The sequence below is a fragment of the Melozone crissalis genome, unplaced genomic scaffold, assembly GCF_028551555.1.
Source record: "Melozone crissalis strain CALT ecotype California unplaced genomic scaffold, PUWL_Pcris_2 ptg000045l_1, whole genome shotgun sequence".
NCBI lineage: Eukaryota > Metazoa > Chordata > Aves > Passeriformes > Passerellidae > Melozone > Melozone crissalis.
The window spans coordinates 18,659,307-18,686,246 of record NW_026535823.1 but is presented as its reverse complement, the minus strand read 5'-3'; the positions used below and the strand labels follow the sequence as shown (position 1 = coordinate 18,686,246).

At 37.7% G+C, this 26,940-nt stretch overlaps 1 protein-coding gene across 1 annotated transcript in view; it reads right to left on the bottom strand.

The window, feature by feature from the left end:
- Positions 1-26,940, bottom strand: part of COL24A1 (collagen type XXIV alpha 1 chain) — a 113,800-nt gene that overhangs the window by 58,396 nt on the left and 28,464 nt on the right. The window contains exons 9-20 of the mRNA XM_054285494.1: positions 26,246-26,299; positions 24,996-25,040; positions 23,213-23,266; positions 22,479-22,523; positions 17,941-17,994; positions 15,717-15,761; positions 11,807-11,860; positions 11,681-11,725; positions 11,245-11,298; positions 10,581-10,634; positions 8,894-8,947; positions 1,969-2,022 (exon numbers count right to left, since the gene is read on the bottom strand). Of these exons, the coding sequence (XP_054141469.1) occupies positions 1,969-2,022; positions 8,894-8,947; positions 10,581-10,634; positions 11,245-11,298; positions 11,681-11,725; positions 11,807-11,860; positions 15,717-15,761; positions 17,941-17,994; positions 22,479-22,523; positions 23,213-23,266; positions 24,996-25,040; positions 26,246-26,299 (612 nt within the window). The remainder of the gene's footprint in view (positions 1-1,968; positions 2,023-8,893; positions 8,948-10,580; positions 10,635-11,244; positions 11,299-11,680; positions 11,726-11,806; positions 11,861-15,716; positions 15,762-17,940; positions 17,995-22,478; positions 22,524-23,212; positions 23,267-24,995; positions 25,041-26,245; positions 26,300-26,940) is intronic.

The following is a 26,940-nucleotide window of genomic DNA, read 5'->3' as shown; positions in this document are numbered from 1 at the left end:
CCAAATGTGCTGGAGAGCACCAAATCTGGTTCAGCTGTGTAATTCTGTATCAAAGGAACATGGAGTCTCAAACTTTATAGTCCACCTCTTAGTAACTTTTTTCCCCTGGAATCTGTGAAAATGCAACAAATCTGTAACATATGTATTAAACAGAAACAGAATTCTAGCAAATTCCTCAGATATAATGTGCAACAATTCGATCTCACTGAACAAACCGAGCAGCAGGGATTAGATCTGTTACATTGTTCACGTATAATCTTGGGCAATTAAATCTGAACTGCAGATCAAGAATTGCTGTATTTCTCTTCTAGTATTTCCCCTAGACCCTAGAGAGAGTCTTTCACCATCTCAGGGTTTTTTTTTGTGAACACTCAGGTAACTCAGAAACAAAAGAGCCACTGCAATGGTGGCACAAACTCATTCGCATAAGGCTGCTAACATTATGCATGCACGCATATAAACAAGTCAGCAAAGTAATAAATCAGAATTGAAGGTGGACCCCCTCTAGAAACACATTTTAATTTCTCCTTAATTTGCCCCATCAGATAACTAGCTCTCAGCCTGCCTAGCCAATTAATGTCTATTTTGGTAAAAGGCTCTTGCCATGGTTGAAAGAGAAGAGATACAGAAAACATAGGCTATGGCTTCAGCAATTGGATTATTTGAAAATGTCTGTTTATTCAAAGACAACCTGCATGATTTGTTCTTGGACAAATTATATTGCTGGTCTTGCACAGTTCTTTTGCTTCACCAGTTTCTGCCCTCTGGTTTACTTGAAGGTCAAAAAAGGCCTTCATTTTAGTCTAATAAACAAACTGTCCCTCAGAATAAAGCCATTCAAGTGTTATTTCTGCATCTAGTCTCACTTGACCGAGTCTTTCTGGAATAAAAATGCCCAGTAATGTACTACAGAGATAAAGCATTCTCATGCTTTGAGCAGAGGCATTAATGAGACATCTTGACTCATATGTTCTACAATTTCACTTAATTTCTAACTGCATTATTGTGCTTTCATTTCAAAGAGATCTGGCAATGTCTTTGGTCTAAGTTTATAACGGGATTTATTGTTTTAGTCCTTGCATGAATCAAACTGAAATAACTGAGGTGGAATGAATTAGCAAAAAGTGCATTTTTTTAGGTAATCTAAAGATGTTCAACTTGGTTTCATATACAGATTTCATTCTGCCATACTTGTGCCTTTTCACCACAGAAAATACAGTGTAAGAATAGTCCCAAGGCTGATGAGTGAGAAACTTCATTGGTATTTGTCTTTCAACAAGCAGTTAATCTTTAGATATCATCCAATCATTTTCCTCTGGGTTATTTCTGAGCTAGCTGCACTTTTTGTATTAGTCTCTACCATTTCCAATTCTAGAGAAATTTCCTAAATCTGCTTTTATTCCAAGCTTCATTGAAAACTCTATCTGTGTAATTATTGCCTAAGTTTGGTCTAAAAATTTAATATATTAAAGAGCAGAAACTAAATTATTCTGGCCCAGTTTTGTAGATAATTTTTATCCTTAATTGTTATATCAATTATTTTGTCTATAATTTAATCTGGTGCATAAATTTTACACATTTTCATACCTTCAAATATGATTTCTTTTAAAAATTGTTAAAAATAATTCTTAGGGCAGGTGGAACCTGAGTAATACAAAGATCTGCATACATTTGGCATGCATTCTATTTAAGTACAGGTGAAACATATGCTACTTTCTAGCTATATAGCATTTTCTCAAACTTATTTTGCCATTACAAGCTTCCACCTAACGCTGTAATTACTCTCAGAACTGTGTGGACAGCATTAAACATTCAAATAACTTCCTCATATAAACACCTGAGGCAAAGTACCTGCATTCTGACAGTAGGATTATCTTCTCATAATGCCAGTGTCCATCTCTCAGAGCCTTTTCCTCAGAGATTAACACTATTTCCTGTTATTTTTAAAAGGTTTTCATATAATCTTACCTTAGGACCTTCAGGGCCATTTAATCCAGGTACACCAATATCTCCTGGAAAACCCTAAAGAAATCATACAGACAAATGATTTGCAGAGTAGGAATGTTTTCAATGTACTTGTTTTGATTCTGTTCATTCATTTAATAAACCTGAGTCACAGAAACAAGAAATAAATTTCTTCTACCATTCCAAAAAATGTCGAAATCCATTATGTTTCCTTGAAAGGACTTGGATAAGTGACAGATTTTAGGCAGCTTTTGTTAAACTCAATTTAGCAGATGTCAGCATGGATTTAATTTCTCTCACGATAAGACTTTTTATCCGTTAAGCAATGTTTGAAATTAAACCATTGGACTGGTTTGGAGGCACAAAAAAAAATCACCAGAGAACAGCCTGCATCAAGTCCTGTACTTATGAATTCAACTACTCTTTTCATAAAATTGAGAGAGCAGCTGATGCCCTTGAATCCACGTTAAGGACAAGATCACTGCCAGATTAAGAAAAAGGGAAGAGGCTTTTGCCTCCAGACCAGCAGGTGATAATCTGGCACTAACTGAAGGTCATCAGCATGCAGCATTATTCAGAACTGGCCTTTGTGAAATACACTCTAGTGTAGGTCAAGCTGTTAGTAAAGGAAAAGTAAATATGCACAGGAAAGGAATCAACCAAAATTATCACTGCAAACCACCTGGCCAGAAGGCATTGGCTTGGGACACCATGAGGAGGCCTCTGTGTCAGAGGAATTCAGCTCCAGCTAGATTGCTTTAGAAGAAATAAATGTATTTTAAGGAAAAAAATGGTGTCACTAACCTTTATGTAATACAATAGTAGTTAAGTAGTAGTGAGTTAAATTTCATAAACAGCCAGAGAGAATCCATGATCTTACATTTGTAGGATAAAATAAAGCATTGGTAATTGACCCTGTAGTTAGCACACTGCTCATTCAGTCCCCGGACAGGATTTTGCTTTTTTAATAAACTTCCACATTTCATTAAATTTTGACCATCTGAAAACAGCAAGACTGCCACTTCCTCTGAGCAAAATATTTATTAATACATCTAACCAAACCCATGGTCTAACACTCAGGAGAACAAGCCTCCTTCTTCATTAAGAGAAAATCATTATAGATTAAAATACATGCATATTTTTCCAATAATGGAAACAAAAAGCACATACACAGAACCATTTTTAAAAATAAGTTGGATGCTAATGAGTCTGAAAGAAAACCAAAAAAGAGTAAGAATGGTCTGAGTTTTCAGAAGATGGGCAACAACTCTAACACTCAATATTACACAACACATCAGTATTGTGAAAATATTGTGAAATACAGTGGTTTCCTTTTCTTTTGCCATAAATAAGCAATTACAAGCAGAGCTGTGCAACAATTCCAACATGCCTCTAGGTGGCACAGAGCATATTATTTACATGTCACCAAGGTCCTGAGACTCACACCTAGAACACTCACTTGCATCACCCTTCATTTCTAGACAGTTCAAAAGAGGAGGTGTTGTTTTTAAAATCCTGGCCACTGCTGTCTGCTGAAATACATTGAAGAGTTAAGTCAATTCCTTAAAATTTTTTTTGCTTGTCCTTTCTTTATTTTAAATTTACTTGTTTACAGACCTTAAATAGTTACCAAGGGGTGAGTTGTTTCACATATCTGTAAATCTGCTCATTTCTAATGTGTGAACAAATGCTAAATGCTGACACAGACAACTTCCTCTTGGCAATAAACATTCCAGAAAACAATCTGCCTAGAAAAATGTTAATTAAGAAAGATTCTAATGCTTTTATGAATGAATAGATCTACTTTATTTATTTATTTGTTTAAATTTTTCTAGAGGGAATTCAGTAAGGACCATGAGATGTAGGCATGGACAAGTACTATTGCAGGTAGAACAAACATGGCATTTTGAAATCTTTTCATGTATTGGGATACAAGAGGGTTACTTGTCTGAGAACATCAACACTAAACAATGCATTTAAAAATTTAAAATCCTCATAATTTTATCTTTTCTGTGAAGATGGATTAAGACTTCCTCTTGAGCACAACCATTAAAAAAAGGCAGATGCTATGGCAGTATTAGAACATTTTTTCTAAGATGTTCTCACATTAATAATCCAGGAATAAGTGTAATAATCCAGGACACAAACAGCCACTTTAGACAATTCCAGAAAAAGAATGAACCAGGAAGGAGCTCTTGAAATACCTCAGCAATGGTATTTCATATAATGATTTGTCAATCAGATTCCTCATAGTGAAATGGGATGTATCTCTGGCAATGCTTAAATTTGAAATGAGTTGTTCAGCAGCCAGCTCCATGGGAAGTTACTCCAGATTAAAAATTCTTTATTCTTCCACAAGTGAAAGGCCAGGAGATCAGTGTATAGTTTCCAGCTGCAATGTAGTTTTCAGACTATTCAGAACCAACCAGCCCTTGGTATTGACCTCTAAGGAAATGCAGATTATTCATTTCCATCAGCCAGAAGCCCAGCAGCTGGTAGGATACAAATTATTTTCAAAATCTTGCTACAGATGTGGTCTTTTGCCAGCAAAGCACTTTAGAATCCACTTCATTTAATCAAAAGAAATGTGGCATCAAAGAAATCTGAAGTGCCAACTATCTCAACAAAAGCATGCTTTATCCTTCCTGCAGGAGTTTTGCTTTTTGTACTGAACACTTAAATATAAAATTAACATATTTATTGCTCTCATTTATTGATATAATGTGTAATTTGAAAAAATGCAGAGATGACCAAGTTGTTACTATGTTAGGGCATATCTCAGTGCTCCAGAGATGAGCACTCTGCCAAGCTTTTGCTTTTCTTTTGTTTTTCTAGGTGGCTGCTAATATGGAAGCAGAATATCAGAAGTATTGAGACATTACACTCCATTTCCATGGGGAATTCTCTCTCATTTGCAGAATATCACCTCAAACCACTTTCACATGACATTTGCCAGCATCACTGGCCACCCATCTTCATGCCCCTGGCTGCCCTCAAGGGGATCAGGACAAGCAGGGGTAGAGAGGCATCGTGGAGGGAAAATGTCTCCAGGGAGTGCAACAGCCCCTTCAGTCACCAGGTTACCTTACTCCAATAAGAGTTCATTCAATCACAGGTTGAAATTAATTTCAATGGGAATTGAGAATAAATTTTGAGAAGCAAGACTGATTGTATGTAGCTACTGAACTTCAACAAGATACCTTATTAGAGATTCATTACTAATTATAATCAAATCATCACAAGGTGGTTTCTGCAAAAACCTACTATTCTCCAGTAAGTGTTTATGATTCTTCTGAAAGCATGTGTTATGCAGACACAGAACTTTGGGAAAGGACCAGATGAAGAATCTGTGCAAAGGCAAGTAGAGAGTATAAGTAATTTCAAAACAAGACCATTTCCTTAGATTTGTGCCAGAACACACAATTAGTTCAGCCTTTAAATTATCTTTATTTCTATATTTCCTACAAATCATTTGCATGCAACTCATTTGATGCAATATTGAAACAGAAGGCTATGTTATCACTGCACACCTGGCATTGTTTGCAAAAACTCAAAAAATCATGTGATAATGCATGTGAAACATGCACTAAAAATAAAGGGGTTTTTTAAATGAAGACCTCAAAGCAGCCACTGATTCACTTACAAAATGTTTGCCTTTTGGACTCTTTGCTGTTTTTTGAATGTATCCTTTCCTTTTGTAAGGCTGCTGCCTTGAGCATGGAACACACCAGCTGAGTCTCATACAAGTATCTTCCTGAAGGAGTGAGCTAATGACTTCAGATCAAAACACAATACTGCACAGATGAAAAAGGTTCTATTGAAGACAATGAAAAATTCTCTCTGCTTCACATGAAACCTATTTATAACACTCTCAAGGCACATCTAAAGGGAACTATAACTCACCCTCATTTTGGGGGGATAATTAAATGCAATTCCTAGAGCAAAATTTAACTATAAAATATTCTGAATACATGTGGAAGCCTGTCAAAGGCTTGTCTAATTTCATTCACATGAACAATAAGCACTGCATACCTCATTGTATACAGTAAACTGAGACATTGTGGGTTAGAACAGTCTGATCTGCACTTTCCAGTTGTCATGACAATAAAACAAAGTTCTACAGAAATTTTATATTTCAGTGTTCATTTTCAGATGCATGACAAAGCAGCACAATGATGAAGACTCCACTCCATGAAGTGCTCACTGAGTATATCCAGTGGTTGGTGAGCAGCAGGCATTCAGGCACACGACAGACCCTGGCTCTGCAGAAGCACACCCAATAGAGAATTCGGCCTGACACTGCAGGACTCCTGCCCTGAAAGAGTCACTTGGCAGCCAGAACTTGTTTGGCCACCCAGAGAGCAAGAACCAGACCTCTGTCCCTCCCTCTGCCCTCCTGCCAGCAGCACTGCAGTCCCAAATGGACCCTGGCGAGAGGTGGGCGGCTTATTTCAACTCTGACCTGGTGTACCTTGGCTGCACAGCTGCAGAGGAAAGATTTAGGAAGCAACTCACTGGTGATCTGCATTTCAACCCACAAAACCCCGTGAGGATGATCAGAGTCTGCCTGCCCTGCTCCCACGGCTGTGTGCACAGAGAGTTACAGAGCTCAGCTGCTGGAGTGCCAGAGTTACTGCAGTTTACAGGGGAGGAAAATCAGGGACAGCACTTATTCTTTATACTGGGAATGAAACACTCAAATGTGTCGCAGGAAAGATCAAAGGATCTTTCCCCAGGTTCTTATTACACATGTACCCAAAACAAACGGGGACGGAGCACATTTAAAAATCCCACTGTCTTAATGTTGGACAAAAGGAGAGAGGAATAGCTGGAAGCAGATTTTGAGAGGTTCTGCCACTGGGCAGACACAGCCTTGTTCCTCCTGCTCACAGCAAAGTCCAACAAATCCCAATATAAGTTTTGGGGGATTTAAAAATGAAATCTTTCATAGAAGGCATATGGTATGGATTGTCACATCTATACTAAATCCAAATTACCCTGAATACTTGAAAGATACTAATTCATCACATTCTTCTATTTCCAGAAACATCAAGGGATCATTGAGTATACTATATAATGCATGTTTTCTACATGGGGTCACAGGAAGTCTGACCATTCAGATAATGAAACAGGAACAAGGAAAGCAGCCCTGTCTGACCTGCTAGCTGTCTGGCTTTGGAAGAAGAGACTGGATCAGGCTTTTCTTGTGGAAAAATCTACATTATTTGCTCATACTTCATCTATTTGGTTGTGTCTAAATAACTTCTGGCAACAACAACTAGTTTATTTTTATAAGACAATGTAACTGGAGGGACATATACACTCTTCAGTTTTAAGTTTCTTATTTTAAATTCCTTTCATTATAGAACTTCTAATATCTTCAATTTGTCCAAAATCCCAGTATGCTGCTATCCTACATCCCTTCTGTTTCTATTTTGCCATATGGTGACCATATTTTTATGAAGTAAAAGGTGGAAAAACCTCTTACTTTATTTGGAACTGTCTTGCATGACTGAAGTTAAGAGAAACATTGCTTTGCAGGTTTAAACTGACCATTTTGCAGACAATTACTCAAAAAAAGTGCCTGGACACCCAAGTTTTAATTATCTAGCATCATGCACCTTATTTGCCTTCTAATGATGAAGTAGTTCTGCACTCCTGAGCAAGGGGAAATACTGAGCTTTTCAGACAGAAAGATTCCCATCCCTATCTGCCCTAAGGGTAAGCAGCCCAGGATGATCTTCTCCCCAGACACAAAGGAGCAGCATGTGTGTGTTGGAACTAGGAAGGGCTACCAGCAGGGACAACAGGACACAGGCCTCAAGACCAACAATTTGGGACTAACCTGCCTCAAGTTACCTTATTAACCGCCCTTGCTGGAAGCTATGCAAAGAAATCATGCAATGAAGAGTCTTGAAAAATCTAAAATCCTGAGCCACCGAGGGTGGCAGCTGTGGACAACGTGCACAGGCTTTGTGTCTTCTGCACACCTTTTGAAAAAATGAGAGGAACTTATTCTTACCAGACCGCCTTGTGTTGCTACAATGGGTTTTCCCTCAGTGAGGGCTTTTGCCTAATAAGAAAGGTAGGAGCACAGAGCCTTGGTTTGAGGAGATGTGCTCATGTAAAGGCAGAAAAAGGATCATTACTAGTATATGTCTTCCATTCATATTTTTTTTAAAAAAGGATAACCCACAAACAAACAAAGAAACCCCACCACAAACCAAACAAAACCCAAAATACATTCATTGCAGGAGGCTGATTAGAAAGAACAATCCACAATTTCTGCTTTCATCTCTCCAGCAGATACATGTGTCTGTGTATAAACATGCCTTTTTGGTACAGACCACAGCATTTTTCCTTAAAGCCTGTGGTATAAATGCTGAAAAGCACCAACATGGGACAATTTGGAGACTGAGTTTCTGCACAGACTTCCATAGCACTCAGGAGTTCTTAGGAAACTTCACTTCCAGATTCAACTGCTTGGCAACCCTTCCCAGGTGACTGGGGTTTACCCTCTGTGTCTTGTAAGTGATAAATATGCAACCAGGTCTGGAAAATGGAAAATCCCATTTGTAAACATGTTTTAATATTTACAAATGGAAGTGTGCCTCAGAAATCACATGAGTCTCACTCCAGGTGTACCCCATAACAACAGGGTTCAAGAGACAGCAAATCCTAATCACATGAGCAAATGAAGAACTACTTTGTATGCAAAGATCCTGCACATTAACATTTCGCAGAAAAAAATTATGAGCTGGAATCTTTTGTACTTTATGGAGGAGAATGAATTCATCAAATATGACTGAATAAGAAGATTTCCCTAATTCACTTAAGAAAACAGTCTTTTATGGAGCAAACTCATTTACCTCTTATTTTCATCATTTAGAACCAACATTCAATTTACCACTACCAAGCAATTTCTTACCTCAGGTCCCTGAGGACCCAATGGTCCACGGGGTCCAGGTTCTCCAATTTTACCCTTAAAAAGAATCCAAACAGTTAAGATTTCTGATGATAATTCATCTTTCAATAACAGATGGTTATGAGAATTTTAAAAAAATTTATTAACAAAAAGGCCAACAGAAAGTTGAGATTACTTTTTCACTAAATAGTAAATTTTATATCTGCCTCTCTTTGGATACTATTAAAACTAGTTCTTCATATCTCTTTGAAGTCACAACAAAAAAAAAATTCAAAATAGTTTAGGACAGAGAAAATTGGGAGGAATCACATAAAAATCACATTAAATATATAGCTGTTTTCAAAATAAAAACTACATATTATTTAAACATACAGAAAGTAACTGTTCCAGATATTGGTTTACACACTTACATATTTTAAGTATCTAATCATAGCCAAAGAAATGGCAGTTTTGTGATTAATAACAATAAAATTAGGTCCTATCCACATGTAATGGTAACTTCATTATATACAAATTTCAACCCATCTAAAAATGGACCAAATTTCTCGAAGTTATATCTTCTTCCAAATTTTCAGACTCTTTCTGCCACCGTAAGTAGATGTCACTTGAGCAAAATTAAGGTCTGACCTGGGAAACATTTCTCTAATTTTTAACATGAATGACTTCATTGTAAATTCATTCTACAAAGGTAAATTTCTATTACTTGCAGGACTGAGGTCTCATAGATTAATTTAACATAAGTCACAAGGTTGTGCTTAAAATCCACAGCTCTTTCAGGAACAGGCTGATTCACATGCTTATCTTAAAAGATAAGCATGTGAATCAGCCTGATCCTGAAAGAGGAAATTCTTGCACCCTTGAAAACAAAAAATATGACTTTTCCCATCTAAGCTTAAGCAAATAGGCATAATTTTATTGCAGAATTCATGTTTATACTGTAAATTCTACAGGACAAGGAAAGTGTTAATGAATTCAAGGGCTCATGACATTTATGAGATCTAAGTATGTTCACCAGTTATTGGCCTGATTGTACATTAGAAAATTGACAGTGGAGTGAGTGTTGGCAGCTTTTAATGAAATACTGAAAAGAGACAGATATTAGCACTAAAACAGGTGAGCAAGAGCCAAGTAACTCTGTGCAGTATTGCCTTTTCTGCCTCAACATCTAAAAACCCAGCAGAAGTGGCAGCAGTGCACAGAAGCCTTTAAAGCTGCTGAAAATCAGTAAATACAGGAATTTGTGACTACTCCCATCCCTGTGAGAAATTACTGGCTGTTATTAATGTGATCTCACACATTCCCTGCAAATCCAGCTAGTCCAAATGGTCTTCTGCAAGTTCCCAAAGCTCTCAGTGGATTTGTTTCAAATATTATCCACATGTCCATTCCCCCCCCACAGCAATTGTCCCAGAATATCTAATATCCTAAGCACTCTATTAAAATTTGACACATATACTAATCTTGGTAATAAAGCTTCACATTTTAGGATCTGACTTGCTCATTAACACCAGTCACTAGAAATAAAAGCAGCTTAGACCTTATTCTTATGCATTTTTAATTAGGTCACTTCTAGGGATTACATGCATTGTGAACATAACAATCACACAAAAAGTGTCAAATATCAACAGTAGTAAAAATACCAACAACACACAGTGATATACTGAGAACAAGATTTGATGTGTAAACTTACTGGAGGTCCTGGTTTTCCTCTGATCCCTGGAGGTCCTGGTAAACCAAGAGCACCCTGAAAAAAGAAAGTTATTAAATAGACATGAAAATTGTTGGAAGCAATAAATTGCTGTATTTTGACACCTGAAACAGGCTTCAAAAGAATTCTTCAGGTTGAAAACTATCTTCTAACATTCAACTTTCATCAAAAGAGTTCTCACAAGATGTGCTATTTTAGCGACTTCTGATGTACTAGCCAAACAGGAAAGAAGATCCTTATTTATCTCAGTCTGATGATGTGAAGGAGCATGGCAGACTCTGCTGCTGCTAACCACAGTAGGTCCAGGTGAGCTGCAGATGAACCTCAATGGGCAAGGGAAAAATGCCTTTTACAACAGTTCCTCAGAAAGACTGAGACCACACCATAATCCTTGTTTGATGCATCTCTATACACACAGCTGCCAGAGTTCTGCTTGTGCTCTTGACTTGGCTTTGTGCACGCTCCCATAAATGAGTTTTAATTAGCACAGAATTTCTTAAAAATATGTTCATACAGTGGTATCCAGATAGTATTACTACTGCATTCTACTTTTATGGAACCAACCTGCTGCATTTTAAGAGACTCATAAGCCTGATGAAGTTGCTGAAATGGGATAATTTTGTAAAACAATGCAGTTATAACTTACCTTGTCTCCTGGGTACCCCTGATCTCCTGGCTCTCCTGCAAGGCCATGTTCACCCTAAACAATATATAATTTTATACAGACATATGTGTATGGCTTAAAATGGGGTAGTTTTCAGAAACAGAGAAAGATTAATTCAATATTCACTACTTAAAATTAACACAGATTTTTGACAATGCAAGGTGCTGCACTGAAATACCTCTTCCAGGAAAGACACAGACTTGCATATTATGTTCAGTCGTTAGTGTTCTGTTCAGAAAAAACCTTGTCTAAACTACCAGATCATGAGTCTGACACAAATTTAAAAAATAAAAGTCAGAAGACAAAAGAAATCAAAAGAAAAAAGGCAAGGCTTTGCCAAGCACATTATGCTCAAGTTTTAATGAAGAGAGTCTGAAAGAACTGTGTATCTCCAAGATAATGAAAATATTTAAATCACCTTATCACCTTTCATTCCAGGCTGTCCCACACTCCCTGGGAAACCCTGTTAAAGTAAAGAAAACATAAATCCAATGCTTGACTATAATTTGGAAAGCAGCATATGTGGGATGATTGAATACCATACCGTGGGCCCTGGAATTCCTGATGGTCCACTCGGTCCTGCTGGCCCAATGTCTCCCTATCAAACAGCAAGAAAGGTGACTGCATTTGGTGAAATGGAGTAACCTAAAGACTCTTAACAGAATATGGCATTTTTCTGTACCACAGAAAACCAAAATTTCTGTACCACAGAAATCAAAATATTTTTCAGGTTAATTTCTCAGGTAAAAACAAAGGTATTGGTATCATAGGCCCTCCATGTTTACAGTTCCCAACATCATCAGCAGAAACACAAGAAACCAAACCTGCCTCTTCTCCTGTAGATTATAAACTCCAGAGAAGATCTCAGTGTATTAGGCAATGCCAATTAAGGAAGCCTTCCATCACTGCTGTCCTAGGGGTTACACAACAGCACTTCTCTGTAGGCATCAAATTTGGCTTAAAGAAATTATTCTATGATGAGTAGGGCCATAAAAAGCAGTCTTTTAAATGGTCCTTTTACTCAATTTTTTATCCATCAGTGACTTCCATGAGTTAAAAGAAAAAAAAGCAATGTGACTCTAAATACCACATGTGCAGAATCAAACCCCTGTTCCAATGGGCATGCTAACCTTTTCTGTTCTAATGTACCTTTAAAGTCCTTACTACAGCTCTTCTTTCTGGGATTTATTTAGGCAGTTTTATGACAGGAAAAAAAAGGAGTGAGTCACAAAATTTAAGAATGTTTAAAGATCAGCACAGCAATAATACTAATGAAAAAGCATGAGCTAAACATAAGACCTGACTCAGAATAGTTAAGACTATACTACAAAGGGAGAAGTTTACCTGCTTTCTGCCTATTCAAACTTGGGGGAAAAAAAAACCAAAAAGACAATGTAATATCTCTATGGCTATGCAGAAATTTAACCACACATATGAATAAAGAAATCTTTTGCCACTTGCTGAGAGTGATATGGAAAAGATGAGATGGACATCTATGCACTTCCAGTTGAGCACACACTCATTATTCTCTGGAGACTCTTTAGCAATGTTAGCAACCACATTCTCTGCAGCCACCATCAGATTATGGCTCAGTGAAGCAAAAGCAAGACCAATCACTTAGTTAGTGTCTTAATGGTGCTTGGTAGAGCTCCCAAGAGCATTCACTCTACATTGCTTTAGCTTTCCATGACTGCTTAAATGATGAATTCTGCCATGCTAGCTGATCAAGGAAATTGTTTACATTGCTGTCTCTGAGCTGTGCTACACATTCTAGTTCAGCAAGGCATTTATGCATTCATGACACTGAATGTTGAAATGCACACTTATGGTAACAACAGCATTGATTAGAAAATCACAAAGGGATGCTGAGCTGGGAAATTTAGCTTACAACAGCAAGAGGAAGGAATTCCAAAACAGCTTTGCAACATTCAGGTTCATTAAACACCTATCACAGTCTCCAGATACACTGAGTGACATAATCAACAGCAAAGAATGGGAACTACACAAAAATAAAACTGAACAAGCGTTGAATTAGTTAGTATGTCAGGTTTTTTAATCATTCTCCACCTAAGATATTCTTTTCACTTTGGACAAAACTTGCTAATCAAAAAAACCTGCAGCTACATAAGGTGTACCTTTTCCAACATTTCTAGGTGACAAGTTAAACTAAAACCAACTTGTTTTTTCCAGGCAAAAAGATAAAATACCAGAAAAGGAAGACTAATGTTTTCCTAGTATTAAGTGGGTTTTTTAAAAGGGAAGAAAAAATTAAAAATTAAAAACTAATTTGGGTATCTAGCAGTAAATTTTCTACAACTCTTCATCTTATTAAAACTCGTGGCCTTGCTAAGTTTTGAAAGACTAACTATTCAGTCAGCCAAAACTCTGAACTTGGCAACAGCTTTGTATATTGAAAATAATCATGGATGGAAGGAATTACTGGACTCAGCTTGCTGATGTTGCTCATTTTGCCATTGTTCTCATGAACAAAGACAAAAATACAACTAACTCTTGACATTGACCAGCTGGGCTGGACAAGCTACTTGAATTAATGCTCTTGGTTTCTGCCAGAAAAACAGATTTAATCCCATGTACAATATTGCATCTTGTAGTAGTATAGTGTGTTATTACTGACTAAGTATTCTAAAGCAAACATTGAGGGCTGTAGCTCTTTGCTCATTTTTGGATGGTCATTAGCATCTGCCTGGGCAAGGGAAAGCTGAGGCCAGGGAGCACAGACCCCTTTGGAGAGCAGGGGTGGCTGAGGAACAGGGATGCTGGAGTCACCTGAAACTGCCCCAGGCTCTTAGTGAAACTCTGCTGCAGATTAAAGAGTGCAATGGTCCCTTGTAAAGAAGCTCTGGAGCAGAGCACAACTCTTCCAATTATCTGACTGGGAAAGAGGAAACCAAACTAACTCATAAACTGGAACCATGAGAAAGAGTCCCACACATAAACACAAGAAGGGCACTCAAATGGAGCTCACACTCTAAACAACTGTAAATTCTGTGCTGCTCAAAAATCTAAACATGCCAAATCTAAACATTTTTTCCCCCAAGAAATAGCTCTCATTATGGTTATATTCCATCTATGTACAAGTGGCAAAAGCTTTGGACTGATTATAGATAATTATTTTTCTATTTCACAAATTGACACAATCTCTCTGTACGTGACTGCAACTCAGCAAGAAGGCACATGTAGCTTTGATCCTGCAAACATTTATGCTCATAAACTCTAGGTAGGGCTAAACTGCTAAGTTTTAGTCAAAATAATCAGTAACAATCTTTTTGGAAGTGACATATTCTTTAAAAACCTCAAGTACGTTTGTACAATTATCAAAGTCCTTGAGATTAAATTCCAAAGACAGTCATGTAAGAGAGAAAACCAAGCACAATTCTAAGCAAATTCTCAAGAGTGCAAGCTCCAGTCTCATGAGTGTGTCATTTGGTCTGAAGCACACAGAAAATCATGTTTGCATGATGAAGGCTGGAAGCTACAGAGGTTTCTTGACCAAGCTTTTGTTTTCACTATAGCAATGCCATAACAATCCTAATCAGACAGCAAGGGATGACTTACAGGATTTTTTTTGTTGTTATGAACACATAATTAGGAAGAGTAACAATTGAACTCAACTGTCACACTTCAAAGGAAAAGTAAGATGACCATCACTGTAAAATATAAACTTATCAAGAATGTTTCAGATCTGCAGATAGCAAAAAACCCACAAAGCAATCACTGCAGACAATCATGCCTTTCTTAACTCAAGTGTAAACACTTGCTATTTCTCCCTTTTTAAGAATGTGGCCCTGTAGCCAGACATGACTGAGACAACATCAAGAATCAGAGGTCCTCTATGAGCAAATACACAAATTAAACAACATAAGGGAGTGAGACTACTCAGAAGGAAAGTCTTTCCCACCTTCTGTGGGACTCAGAGCTTCTCTGGCACAACTGATAGATACAACTAGAGTGTGCAACTCCAAAGTGAGCATTACAGCCTTATTCTACATATATTTTTTAAAAATTAATATGATATTGTAAACATGATAAAGTAATTTTTCTTAGAAATTAATTCTGCTTTGAATGTGGTAGCCATATTCAGGAACCAATGAGGACTGCTGTCATTAAAATATTTGAGATTATTGCACCCTTCACACTGGCCTTTAGTAAAATAAATTATAAACTAGCAAAGTTGGTTTCAAATCAATTTCAAATAAAAGACCTGAACACACTGGGTCAGAAACAAGCATACAAATCCACACCAAGTATAGAAGTGCTCCATGCTGCCAACATGACAGCAGTTTTGCATAGTGATGCTATTTAAAATCATGGCTATCTAAAACAAAAGCTGTTTAAATCCTTGAATTTTCATAATTGTTTTTATTATGTCACAAACACACAAGACAAGTGCTATAATGCAGCCATCTCAAAGCAAATAATAAAAGTATACTTACTCTTAGTCCTGGAAATCCAGGAGGACCAACACCACCAACAACTCCCTTTAAAGAAAGTTAATCTTAGATTATCTAATTTTTACCATTTAAAAAGAAATCCTAGAATTAAGATAAAGGTGACCTACAAAGCAAATCAGTTTTGATTTTTACAGTTTCCAAAGACTGACAACTTATCACTGTATAGAGAAACATGCTTAGTAAAATCCCTGAATTGTAGAATGAGATCACCAGATATTTGCATCATGGGAACATCTCTGCTGTTAATATAGGAATGTGAAATTTTTTTACTATGATAGTGAAAGTGGAAGGAAGAAAAATCAACTTTTTAAGGGTGAAAAACAAATTTATTAAGATTCCCTAGAAAAATAAATAAGAACACCATCTCAGTTAAACTGAGAAGAGGCTAAAACACTGCTGAAAAGAGTTGCTAAGTCTCTTTGCCCTATGTGAAACACACAGTGCAGTCCTCCAGGTCTCCATGTCCCATGCAAGCTGTGCCAGCACCTGGGACCTGCTACTCTGGATAACAACCACAAGAGCCTGCTGACACTCATGGGGAAGTTTTATGAAAGCAAAGCTAAGCCCATTCTGAATTTATCCAACTGGTCATGGCTGCTGGACATGGCCCAGAAGACACCTTGGTGCTCCCCTCCCTCCTCAGGTGCCTTCACACTTTCCCCAACCTGCTCTAAACTATCCCCAGGGGAAGCTGAATGCTCCAGCAACATCCTCCAAGGCAGACTGACATCCTCAGAGAATGGAGAGGGTGCTGTGGAAATGAAGGATGGCATTAGCCAATTAAGCAGAAGAAATCAGGCATGGAGACAAATGCCATTAGTGTTAAGTCAGCACATGGGAAGAAATGTCTTCCCTTCATGTTCCTGTTGCCACAGGCCTCCCAGGCAGCCCCTGGTCTCCAGTGCCAGCTCCCAGAGAGGTTCTGTAAATATGCCCTTAGCACTGCAGACCCTGCAGCTGCAGCACTGGCCCCTTGCCTGAACAAGCCCTGCAGGGCGAGCCTGGGGAGGAGGGGAGAGGGGCTGCTGCCTGTCAAAGAAAGCAGAAAGATCAGCAGCTGTCTTGGCAGATTAGATGGAACTTGTTTGCAAATGCTTGCAGTGAAATGGGCTGCTTTGTAATGGGCAAGGCTGTAATTTCAGATCCAGGCTTTCTGAGCTTGTTTCTATTAAAGCACTGTTCTGCAGATCTGGTGGAAAGACAATATCTGCTTTATCAGGAATGGAGGGAGACTTGGGAGTACGAGGAGGGGAAGGAAGAACTCACCTTTTAATATCATTTGCAAAGCAGTTGGTGACACTCAAGCCCTCAGTGGGTTTTCAAGATGTAAGCTTTCTAAAATAAGTTTCTAAGATGGGTGTTAAGGCAGGCCTTCAAAAATAGAGAAACTGCCTGGTTGATGACTCTGCTCCATATCAGAAACATCTTTAGAAGCAAACTGATAGCAGCTTCCAAAGGAGCACCCAACAATACCAAATGGTTTAAATCAGCTGCTCTTTTCCCCAGCACTTATTGCTGTTCTCTTGCCCAAAGCCTTTCACTGGTTTCTGACACCAAAAGAAACCTGAGTTTGGAGTCTGCAGCCAGAGTTTCCTACAAATGGAGTAAGAGAGCAAAGCTCCTCTGAGGGCAGCCTGTGAAGTGATGTGACTGTGGCACAGGCTGGACAGCACACTGCAAGGGCACACACTGCCAGGGACAAAGCTGTTATCGCACTGATTACAATGCACTAAATGACAGGCTAGCATAACTGTGCTCAGTACCAGCTCAAAGGATGAAATCAACTATCAAATCCACAAGCACACAAAAGCTGGGGTTCTACATGCAGGCCAAATCCTATTTTGTTAAGGTGATCTTAGAATAATAGTTTAAAAAAACAACACTAAGTCATCTAATGCAAGAACTTTGGAAGACAGAACATTCATCACTCATGGAATGAGCAGAGCAAGAGATCTGATTCTCAAGGTAGTCAGCACATGCTGCAGTGGAAAATGTGTTCTCTTTGCAGCTTGCTGAATATTTTCTTCCTCTTTTTTATACTTATAGTAGTTTCCTACCAATTGCCATGGGAAATTTAAAAGTTCAAAATTTTCCTGTGGCTTTCAGACATTTCTTTAGAAGCAAAGTATCCTTTAATTTTGGAGGGGAGTTAACATTGAGTTTTACAAATTTTATCATGTTAATCAACACACAATTCAATACTTACAGGACTTCCATCTGGACCAGGGGGGCCTCTATTTCCAAAGTCACCTGGAAAACCCTAAAGCAGAATAGAAAATACCTGTTCTTCATTATTCAAGACATGAAAGGTGGTCTGAACACTGAGTCCCTATAGATTTGGAGAATTAAGTCATCATAAATAGATTGAGGGAGTGTGATGGAGGAATGGGAAAAGCAGTAAGTTTCAGCTACACAGTTCAAATGAACAGAACAGTGATATTTGTTTGCCTCCTAAAGTCATAAAGCCAAGATGATAAAACTATATACAATGCAAACACATGGAAAAAGCAAACAATTGAATTACTTTCAGAGCAATATTAAACAAGTATTACTTGAATTGTTTTCTTGGAGCCTGTTTTCCTATTTCTTAACTCTTTTTTTTTTCCTGTTTGCTTCAAGATTCCCTAAAACATTTGTCCTTTCCTTAACTCATCCCCAAATACTAATGGTTAGCATCTCAGTATGAGATCTCCTATTCATTAGAAATCAGAATTCTCATTTAACTGATGCAAACACTTCCCTGAGTCTGCATCTAGACACCGAAACAGTAACTCATGACATAGTAAAGCCTCATTTATTTTATGAGAGTTTTGACTTCAGAGACTAGATTATCAGAATAGGAAAGAAATTTGATTTGCCAAGTCAAGCATTGAAGCTTAAAACAGAATTTCCATTTCTTGCTTCAGAAAGAAAATGGAATGGAATTCCACCACTTTACTGGCTCTAATCTTCTGTCCTTCCTGTCAGAGTTTTGAAAATTGCTTTACTTCTTTCAGATGTTGCCCACTGCAGAAGCATATAAGTTGCTGGGGGAAAAGTTATTTCATTTTTGTTTGGGTTTTTAGCGGGGAGTAAGGGTAGAATCTCATCCTTAACAATAAAATAAAATAACACAAAAATATGTGAAATGCTCTTTGTGCTTTCAGTGTTTCAGAATCTTTTTCCCCCTCCATGTGTGTCAGGAACAGCACTTGGAGGCATTAACCTTTCCCCTCAGTGAGACCATGTTCAAACCTGCTGCAGCTCCAAGGCACAGCTCATTTGGCCTTTTAAAGCTGCTTTGTTCAGAGGGCATCCACACAGCTGCCCAGCCCAGCACTTGCTGCAGCAGTGTCTATCCTCAATGGATTGGGGGATGTACATCACCATAAAACAGTATTCCAACAGTAGTCAGACAGAGAATGTAAAACTGTGTCAAGGAGATGGAAAAATCATATAATAAATCAAAGTAGTTGATAGTAGTTAAGCCATATTTAGCTTTAGTAACAAGCCAAAATTTTATAAAAAGCAAGGCAACATTTTATGCATATACATATACATGCATGCACACGGCCAAAATATGTTGAAGCAACTAAATAGCTATTAATTCTCATCATCATGAATGATAATGTGAAGTAATCTGAGACAGCCTTTTGTAGCATCTTTTGGGCTGATTTTAGGTGGAGATTGTTTCTACTTTCTCCTATTAATTCAGAAAAGCTAAATACAGGAATTCCTCTCACTACTATGAATTTTTTGTTCAGCATCTGATCACAGAACTCACAAATAAGAATCTATAGCTGTAACTGTAAGACCTGATCATACAGGTCCTCAAATTTTTGCCACCTTATAATTTAAAAAGTAGAGGTTCTTAGGAAATGGTCAATAAAGCAGATTTAATTGATTCTGAAGAGGTTGTACATCATTGGACTTTTTTTTTCCTAGCTGTGAAAATGTGTGTAAAATTTTACATATGTAAAATGGACATTTGAGAGTGACTGTTGTTAAAAGTGACCTAAGTGAACTAAGAGGATGAAGCCAAAGATTAATTTATGACCCTTTCCTAAACAGCATATTTGGGTTGTACTGCCTACCATTGGCAGATGTTGGAAGAGGCAGAATTGTCATAACACATGTAGATTTTTTGAAACTACAAATGAGGCCTCAAAGGGGACATGAAGCATGCTGTGGGACAGTTTTACCAACCACACTGAATCACAAATGATACAGCACAATCCCAGCACAGCAAGGGTTACAGAAGTGACAGATCACCCACAGTCATTATTATCACATTCTCAACAGCTTGTGTTTTTGAACTGATACTGAAAAATCTATCTTAGTAAGTAGAAAAATGAAAGCAAAATGAACAGCCACAAAAGTATAAAACTGGAAGCAATATAATAAAACTACTGTGCAACAACTGTTTTATTTAATCAATATTATCGTTTACCATTATTACTAAGCATACAAAGGACGATTATTCATAACTTTAATATAAAACAGAACCTGAACTGTTTTTACAGTTACAGTGGACTTGATTACTGAATTCTTGGTAAAATTTACAAGGTGTGTTCTGACTCATTGACAACTGATTTTAACTAATCACAGATAGAAGAAAACTATGTAAAAATCTTCCCCCAAATAAAAGCAAAATGCATCATGCTAACAGGACAGAAAATGAATTAGAAATACTGCAGAGCTAGCCAACAGAAAGAAATTGAACACATATAATTCTACCATGAAATATTTTTTTTAAATGATATTGTATGCAAAACAAATATAAAATTAAAACAAATCCTCACTCTATAGATTCAGGCAATTGAATATTTTGTTCCCCTTCAAATACGCCAAAAATATTACAAATATGAACAACTGTTCATCAAACCTACTAAGTAGCAGCATTTTGTCAATTAAAAGTGTTTACAATCCCTTGTATGATCCACTTCTATACTTAAAAAATGCTTTCCAAAAATGAGATTATACTTCTGATCTCATGTCTTTCAAAAAACCCTGCCAGACAGGGTTTTTATTTTCTCAAGTATTATTAGGGACAGTTTTGTCCAAAAAAATAAGTTGTACCCTAGAACAAAAGGTGAGGATCCTGGCTTCAGGCACTGTAGAATTCCCATGCCGAATTTCTTTTAGTGACAGTGCCCTACCCCAAAGCATTGTTAACTCTAGGGCACTGTGCCAAAAAACTTTGTCATTACAGCTATCTTTGTTTTGGGGGTTAAAATAACATGCCTTCTCTAGGCATGTGATCCAGCAAAGTGCTTCAAGCCAGGTTCCCATGTGATTTCTCTCCTGGCTGGTCTCACATTAGTAGCCTTTACTCAAATAAGTACTTTATAGATCATAGATAGGAATTGGAATGAATCTTGGGATTGAGGGAATTAATGACATTACAAAGAAATCAGTACTAAATGAAAGTAATCACAGACATTCTGCACAGGTGCTCTGCCACCTATGTGAATCCTCTCTGAGCAGATTTATGCAAGCAAAAGTCCTTACAGAACATAGTCTGGTACTGACAGAAGCTCTGCTCTTACTCTAAATGGAAAATAACTGCTGACCACAGCACCAACAGACTGCTATGGACTGGGACAAATCCTACATGAACCACTGCACTGGCAGGCAGAAGTGTCACTGAAACCTGCCACAGAGACTGATGGCAGATGGCAAAATGTGCTCCAGTGCACACTGCTGTCACCTCAGCTTCCAATTCACACTGAACACCAGCCTTTGATTCCCATCCAGGTTCTTCTCCTCTTTAAATGCTGCCTGTGCCTCAGGGGCACAAGACACTGCCAAGGGACTGATGGCACAGGGCCCTGCTCACCCAACACTCAGATGCAGAGAGCAGCATTTCACCCAGATTATATGCAAACTGCAATATGGTCTCATGGCAGCTCCAGAAAGAGCAGTCTGTAGACCTAATTTAATTTTGCTTGCCTTTCTTTATATCAAAGCAATTCTTGTAGGCTAGTGACTTTTTTGGCTGATTACACAGAAAACAAAACACAATTAAAGAATCCTCTACAACTTCCATAGCATAGATCAAGGGCCAAATGATGATCATCATACTACTGCTGGACAAATTTGTTCAACGTGGTAGATGAAAATCAGCTGAACTGCTGAGCACAACTGACTGCACAGCTGGAGAGCCCTATGGTGTTTTCCAATCTCAAACCACAAGAAAGTTAAAACTGGAAACTCCTGGATAGCTTCAAAGACCTAAAATAATATGGTTGCAACAGAAAACAAAACATTTGACATGGAAGACACACCACAGGAAATATGTAAACCCGATAATGGGTACTTGGCAGATTTGTGTTTATTCTCAGCTGTAGAAATACATGTTAAGAAGAGGACAACTTTAATTTACTACAGTCCAGAAATATCAGACATTAGAAGAAGCTGATTTTCATCCAAGCCAACATCAGACTTATGAAGCTTGCATCATATCTGCACCTCATGCTAACACCAATTTTACACAATATATTTGTGTGTTTCTGTCACCTTCTAATCCTCCTCCTAGCTGATATCAGTAACCTGCCACAAAGCTCACAGTGCTGTCTTCCACACTTTAGTGCTTATAACCTGCACACAATCTGCAGCTCTGAAAAGTACTAACTGAAAGTGATAGAAAGTTATTTATGGACAAAAATAAAACTAACATTTTTTTCAGCTGATTAAAGCTACAGAGTTAATTCCAGGTGAATTTACACTGGCAGCAGGAATTGTAACAAGTATTAGAATCTTTACCTGTCTCCCTTTAGGACCTCTTTTTCCACGGAGGCCTGGGATACCCTAAGAAAGAAATAACACTTCATAAATAGATTTCTTCAATACTTAAATTCAAGTAATTAAACCTGCATTTGATCGGAAAAAACAGAGTGAGAGGAGAACCATTAAAAAAAATTACAAAAAGTATTTGAGCAAAGTGTCACAGAGCCAATGTCCTGGAGCAGAAAGACAAACTTTGTCTGTCTTTCCTGTGGCAATAGCAGAACAATTGTGAAAAAGGGCCTTGTACTGCTTCCATCACGCTACATGCCCAGACAGCCTGCTGGCTCAAGTGCAATAAGAAAAGGCTCAAGCAGAGTGATAGAGATTAACACTTCCATGGCTGGTTCTGCTGAAAAGACCATCCAACAAGAGAAAATATTAGTTATTGTCCAAACGAAACTGCTTAAATGAAAAGTATTCATTCACACTTTGCTGAAGAAAAAAAATAACCCTAATCCTTGCAGCTGTAGATTAAAGTAAAACAATATATTGCAGCTGCTCCCCATTTTACTTGAGCACCAAGGCATTTCATTGATTAGACTAATTGGGTATGTCCTAGTCATCTTATTTTCTCCAAATCAGTTTTGCTTTTAACCAAAAAAAACCAAAGAACAAATGAATGGTTAAACCTTGTACATTTCCCCCCATTCTAACATGTATTACATTACCACACAAACATCAACATTTCAGTAATGTTCCATTAGGCCTACCCTTTCTCCTTCAGGTCCTGGTTGTCCTGCCACACCTGGAGGTCCAATGAAACCCTAAAATGTAAGAAAAGTGCTTGATTTCAAGGCTGCTTGTCCCTCAGTACTGGCCAGCTAGGGTTCAAGACGCAAGGATTAAATTCAGGCTCATTTGAAACTACCAGTGAAGCTCCAGAAATTTAAATGTGACTAGGATTTAATTTCTTGGAGGTTGATCTTTTTTTTTTTAATTATGGAAGATGGTACCTACCTTGTCATCCAGACCTAAGGGAGTAAGGAAAACAAAGGCACCTCTACTTTCTACAGTTACTTAAAACAGCTGAGAAGCAGAGCACAGTTTGATTACAGGAATATTTGAAACCTAAAGCTCTAAAGATACTTCACATCCCATTGCTGTACACCTCCATGGCACAGCAGTACGTGTCAGGAGGGCTGTGTCATCATTTTTACTGGAAGTTACTTTTAGAATTCATACACAAGATTTAGCCTTGAGGTGTTTTCCCCTAAATTACTCACACATTGCCCACTTTTAGCTTTGTGTAAACAGAGAAGCAGGAACTTTTAGGGAAGTGACTGGGATCACTTATGTCTTGTTCATTGAAGGGAGAACAAGTCAAAATGCAGATGAGAATCTGAGCAAAAATAAACTGAAGAAACATAAAGGAAGCAATCCCTGAGGGTGCACTATCTGTTGGCACTTGATCCTGCCAAACTAATTTTTCCCATCACTGTAATCAAAAGTGGCATAAAAAAAAAAAATAAAAAAATTCCAAAACCCCCAGACATGTGTTTGAGAAGCTGCTGAAGGTAAAGGCTTCTAGTAACCACACTAAAAAAAAAAACAAAACAAAAGTAACTCTTGCAACACAGTAAGATGATTAATTGATACTTGAGAACACCATACACTGCTGAGCAACCTGTACATGAGCTGAAGGCCTGAAAACACCCACCAAAAGCCTCCTTCCAATCCCAGATGCAACCAGCAACATAAAGGTTTCTGGAAACCTGTGCCTTCTGCTTGATGGTGAGAGTCAGTCTGAAGAAATACTTATCCGTGCACAAGCATGTGTAGGCATGCTCATGTGCCTATTCAAAGAAAACTAAATAAACTAAATTACACAGCACCCATCCAAAAAAACCAAACCAAAACAAAAACCAACAAACCCACAACCCTCAAAAAAACCCAAACCACCAAGAAAGACCATGATAAAAGGCACAGAGAGAAAACTCCAAAACAGCCAAGAATAAAAACCAATCTGTTTTGCTTCCAAGAATAATTAACCAAAACCAAACCTTGAATGTATGCAGCATTAAGAACCTTCAGTGCCTGGGATGCATATAACTATGACTGAATCATTCTAAAATCTCAAGATCCCTTTCATGGTTTTTATGTGACAAGACTGTTTCCCTTTATCTACTTCTGCAGTTGTTACAGACTGCAAATGTCAGATCTGTCTCCCATCTTGACAGCCTCCATTATGGAAATAATGCTTCAGGCCTGAAACATCCACTCAGCCCTCACACCCAGCATGGCTTTCTTTTCTCTCCTGCATGCAAGTGAGAGGAAGGGCAACAATGGAAAACTGCTCTGTGCTGCTCACCATGGAAAAAAATTAACTCTTGCACATATTTTGAAATGAGTTTTCTCATTTGTAGGGTCTATAAAGGCAGTGTGGTTCGGCAGGTATACTCTAGCACAGTTGAATTAAATTCCTCATCCCCTTTCTTACCTAATGTATGGGTAAAACTAGACATGGATATCAAAATGCTTAAGATGCTTACTTACTCTGACTCCTTTAGGACCTGGGTTACCTTCTGGTCCAGCGAGGCCCTGTTACAAAAAGAGAGAGCTGTAATTAATTTTAAACAACCAGATATGCTCCATGTAAAAGAACTGTAACAGCACTTGTTAACTGTAGACTGGCAACACATTCTTGAAATTTTTAAGATTGAAGAAGGTGTCATCAAGTAGTCCCCTGGGACCATGTTCACAAAGGTCTCCCATTAGTGTATGGCTGAAACACAGATCATGACTGAAACTTCCATTACATTAAAATTATTTCTTCTGGGAGAAATTTTTTTTTCCAGATACAGTGATCAGGCATTAGAGTGACATATTGTCACAGGATTTTTTATGAGCTTTTGTATTTGGACGCATTTCAATTACATTCAAGCTAGTGTCAGAATTGCATATGTGGTCCAAATGCTCTGAACATTTTATGTGATTGAACACAAAAAATGTTATCATCCATTACTCTCTACAAAATATTGTAATGGAACTTGGAAATATATAGCCACTACAAACTTAATTCAACAAAACACTGAAGTATTGGTGAAATTCACCCTTTAAGCAGATACAAAACCACAAAATCAGTTGTTGTCAATTGGCTCACATACCTTTACAAAAGGAAGATGCTGAGCATTTCTACTTTTTATCTTATTTGTATTACTGTACTGAGGTATCTGTTACTTTATACATAAATCAATATTTATATAAGTACTTCTGTTTAAAGAAGGCTGCTTTCTGGCTTTATTGGTTGTCCTAGAATATCCCAGTGGGAAAAAAACCATCAAATTTTTAAAGTTCCCCTTCCCTAATGGACTGAAGAAACAGTTTCAGCAGTGAAATAAACACATTGGTGAAAAATCAGGAGGAACAAGTAATTTCTTACTGCCTCTGGACTTGAAAGTCCAGAGATAGATAAACAAAGAAGATAGACCACACAGAACCACATGAGTTTTATGAAGGGAGTGTAAAGTATTCAAACATTCAGTTCTTTGGTAATGCCATTTATATACTTCAGAAAGGAGCAACATTACTGCATCTAACACATCCAAGTTTAAAAGCCACGACACGCAACATTCCCTCCAAGGCACTACCAGAGAAAGAGGTTTGTTTCAAAGAAAAAAGATAGGACGTAAACAAATACATTTTTACAACCAGTAGTTTCAAAAGAGTTAGATATGGTACTTTTGAAAAGAATAATTGAGAAAAACAAAAATTATAATGCAAAGGCATTTGAATAGTTACTGCACCTGCCTGCCAGGGTAACCAACTGCCCCAATATTGCCAGCCATTCCTGGAATTCCCTAAGTGGAAAAGGAAGAAAGAAAAGGAAAATAAACAACAAACATGTTTAATGTCATGGTTTGGAGTCTGTTCTATCATTTCTCTTTTAACATCTAGTCGTATGACACAGCTTAAGCACACGGAAAAATTACTCTTTAAGCAAGCTACACAGAACACCCAAAAATTGACTCATCACACATAAGTAACTCTGCCAATTTCAGTCACATATCCTTTAAAAACTATCTGAGATTTTGTGAAATACAACAGTGGATACTTTATTTTCATAATTCAAAAATAATTCAGGAGGGCTATAGGAGGCAATGAGGTAATTGCACTGGTCCTAGATGTATTTGAAACAAATACATTAAACTTACCACTAAAGAATTCTCGTGTCCTTACAAAGCCAATTTGTGGTTTCTTTCTTCCAGAATCAGGCCAATATAGCACTGGATAAATCATGAATGCATACAATTCTCTCCACCTTCTTATGATGTAAAGAATCAGCTTGTTTTTCCCTCACTAGTTATCTCTATCTCACTGATAGATTACAGTCATTTTTACCACACTGATCTCAACACAGTCTGAATTCTTGCTCAAAACTTGTCCAATATTTCCTTAAGCAGTTTACACAGCTTGCTTATACTGAACACTTCTAATGGAT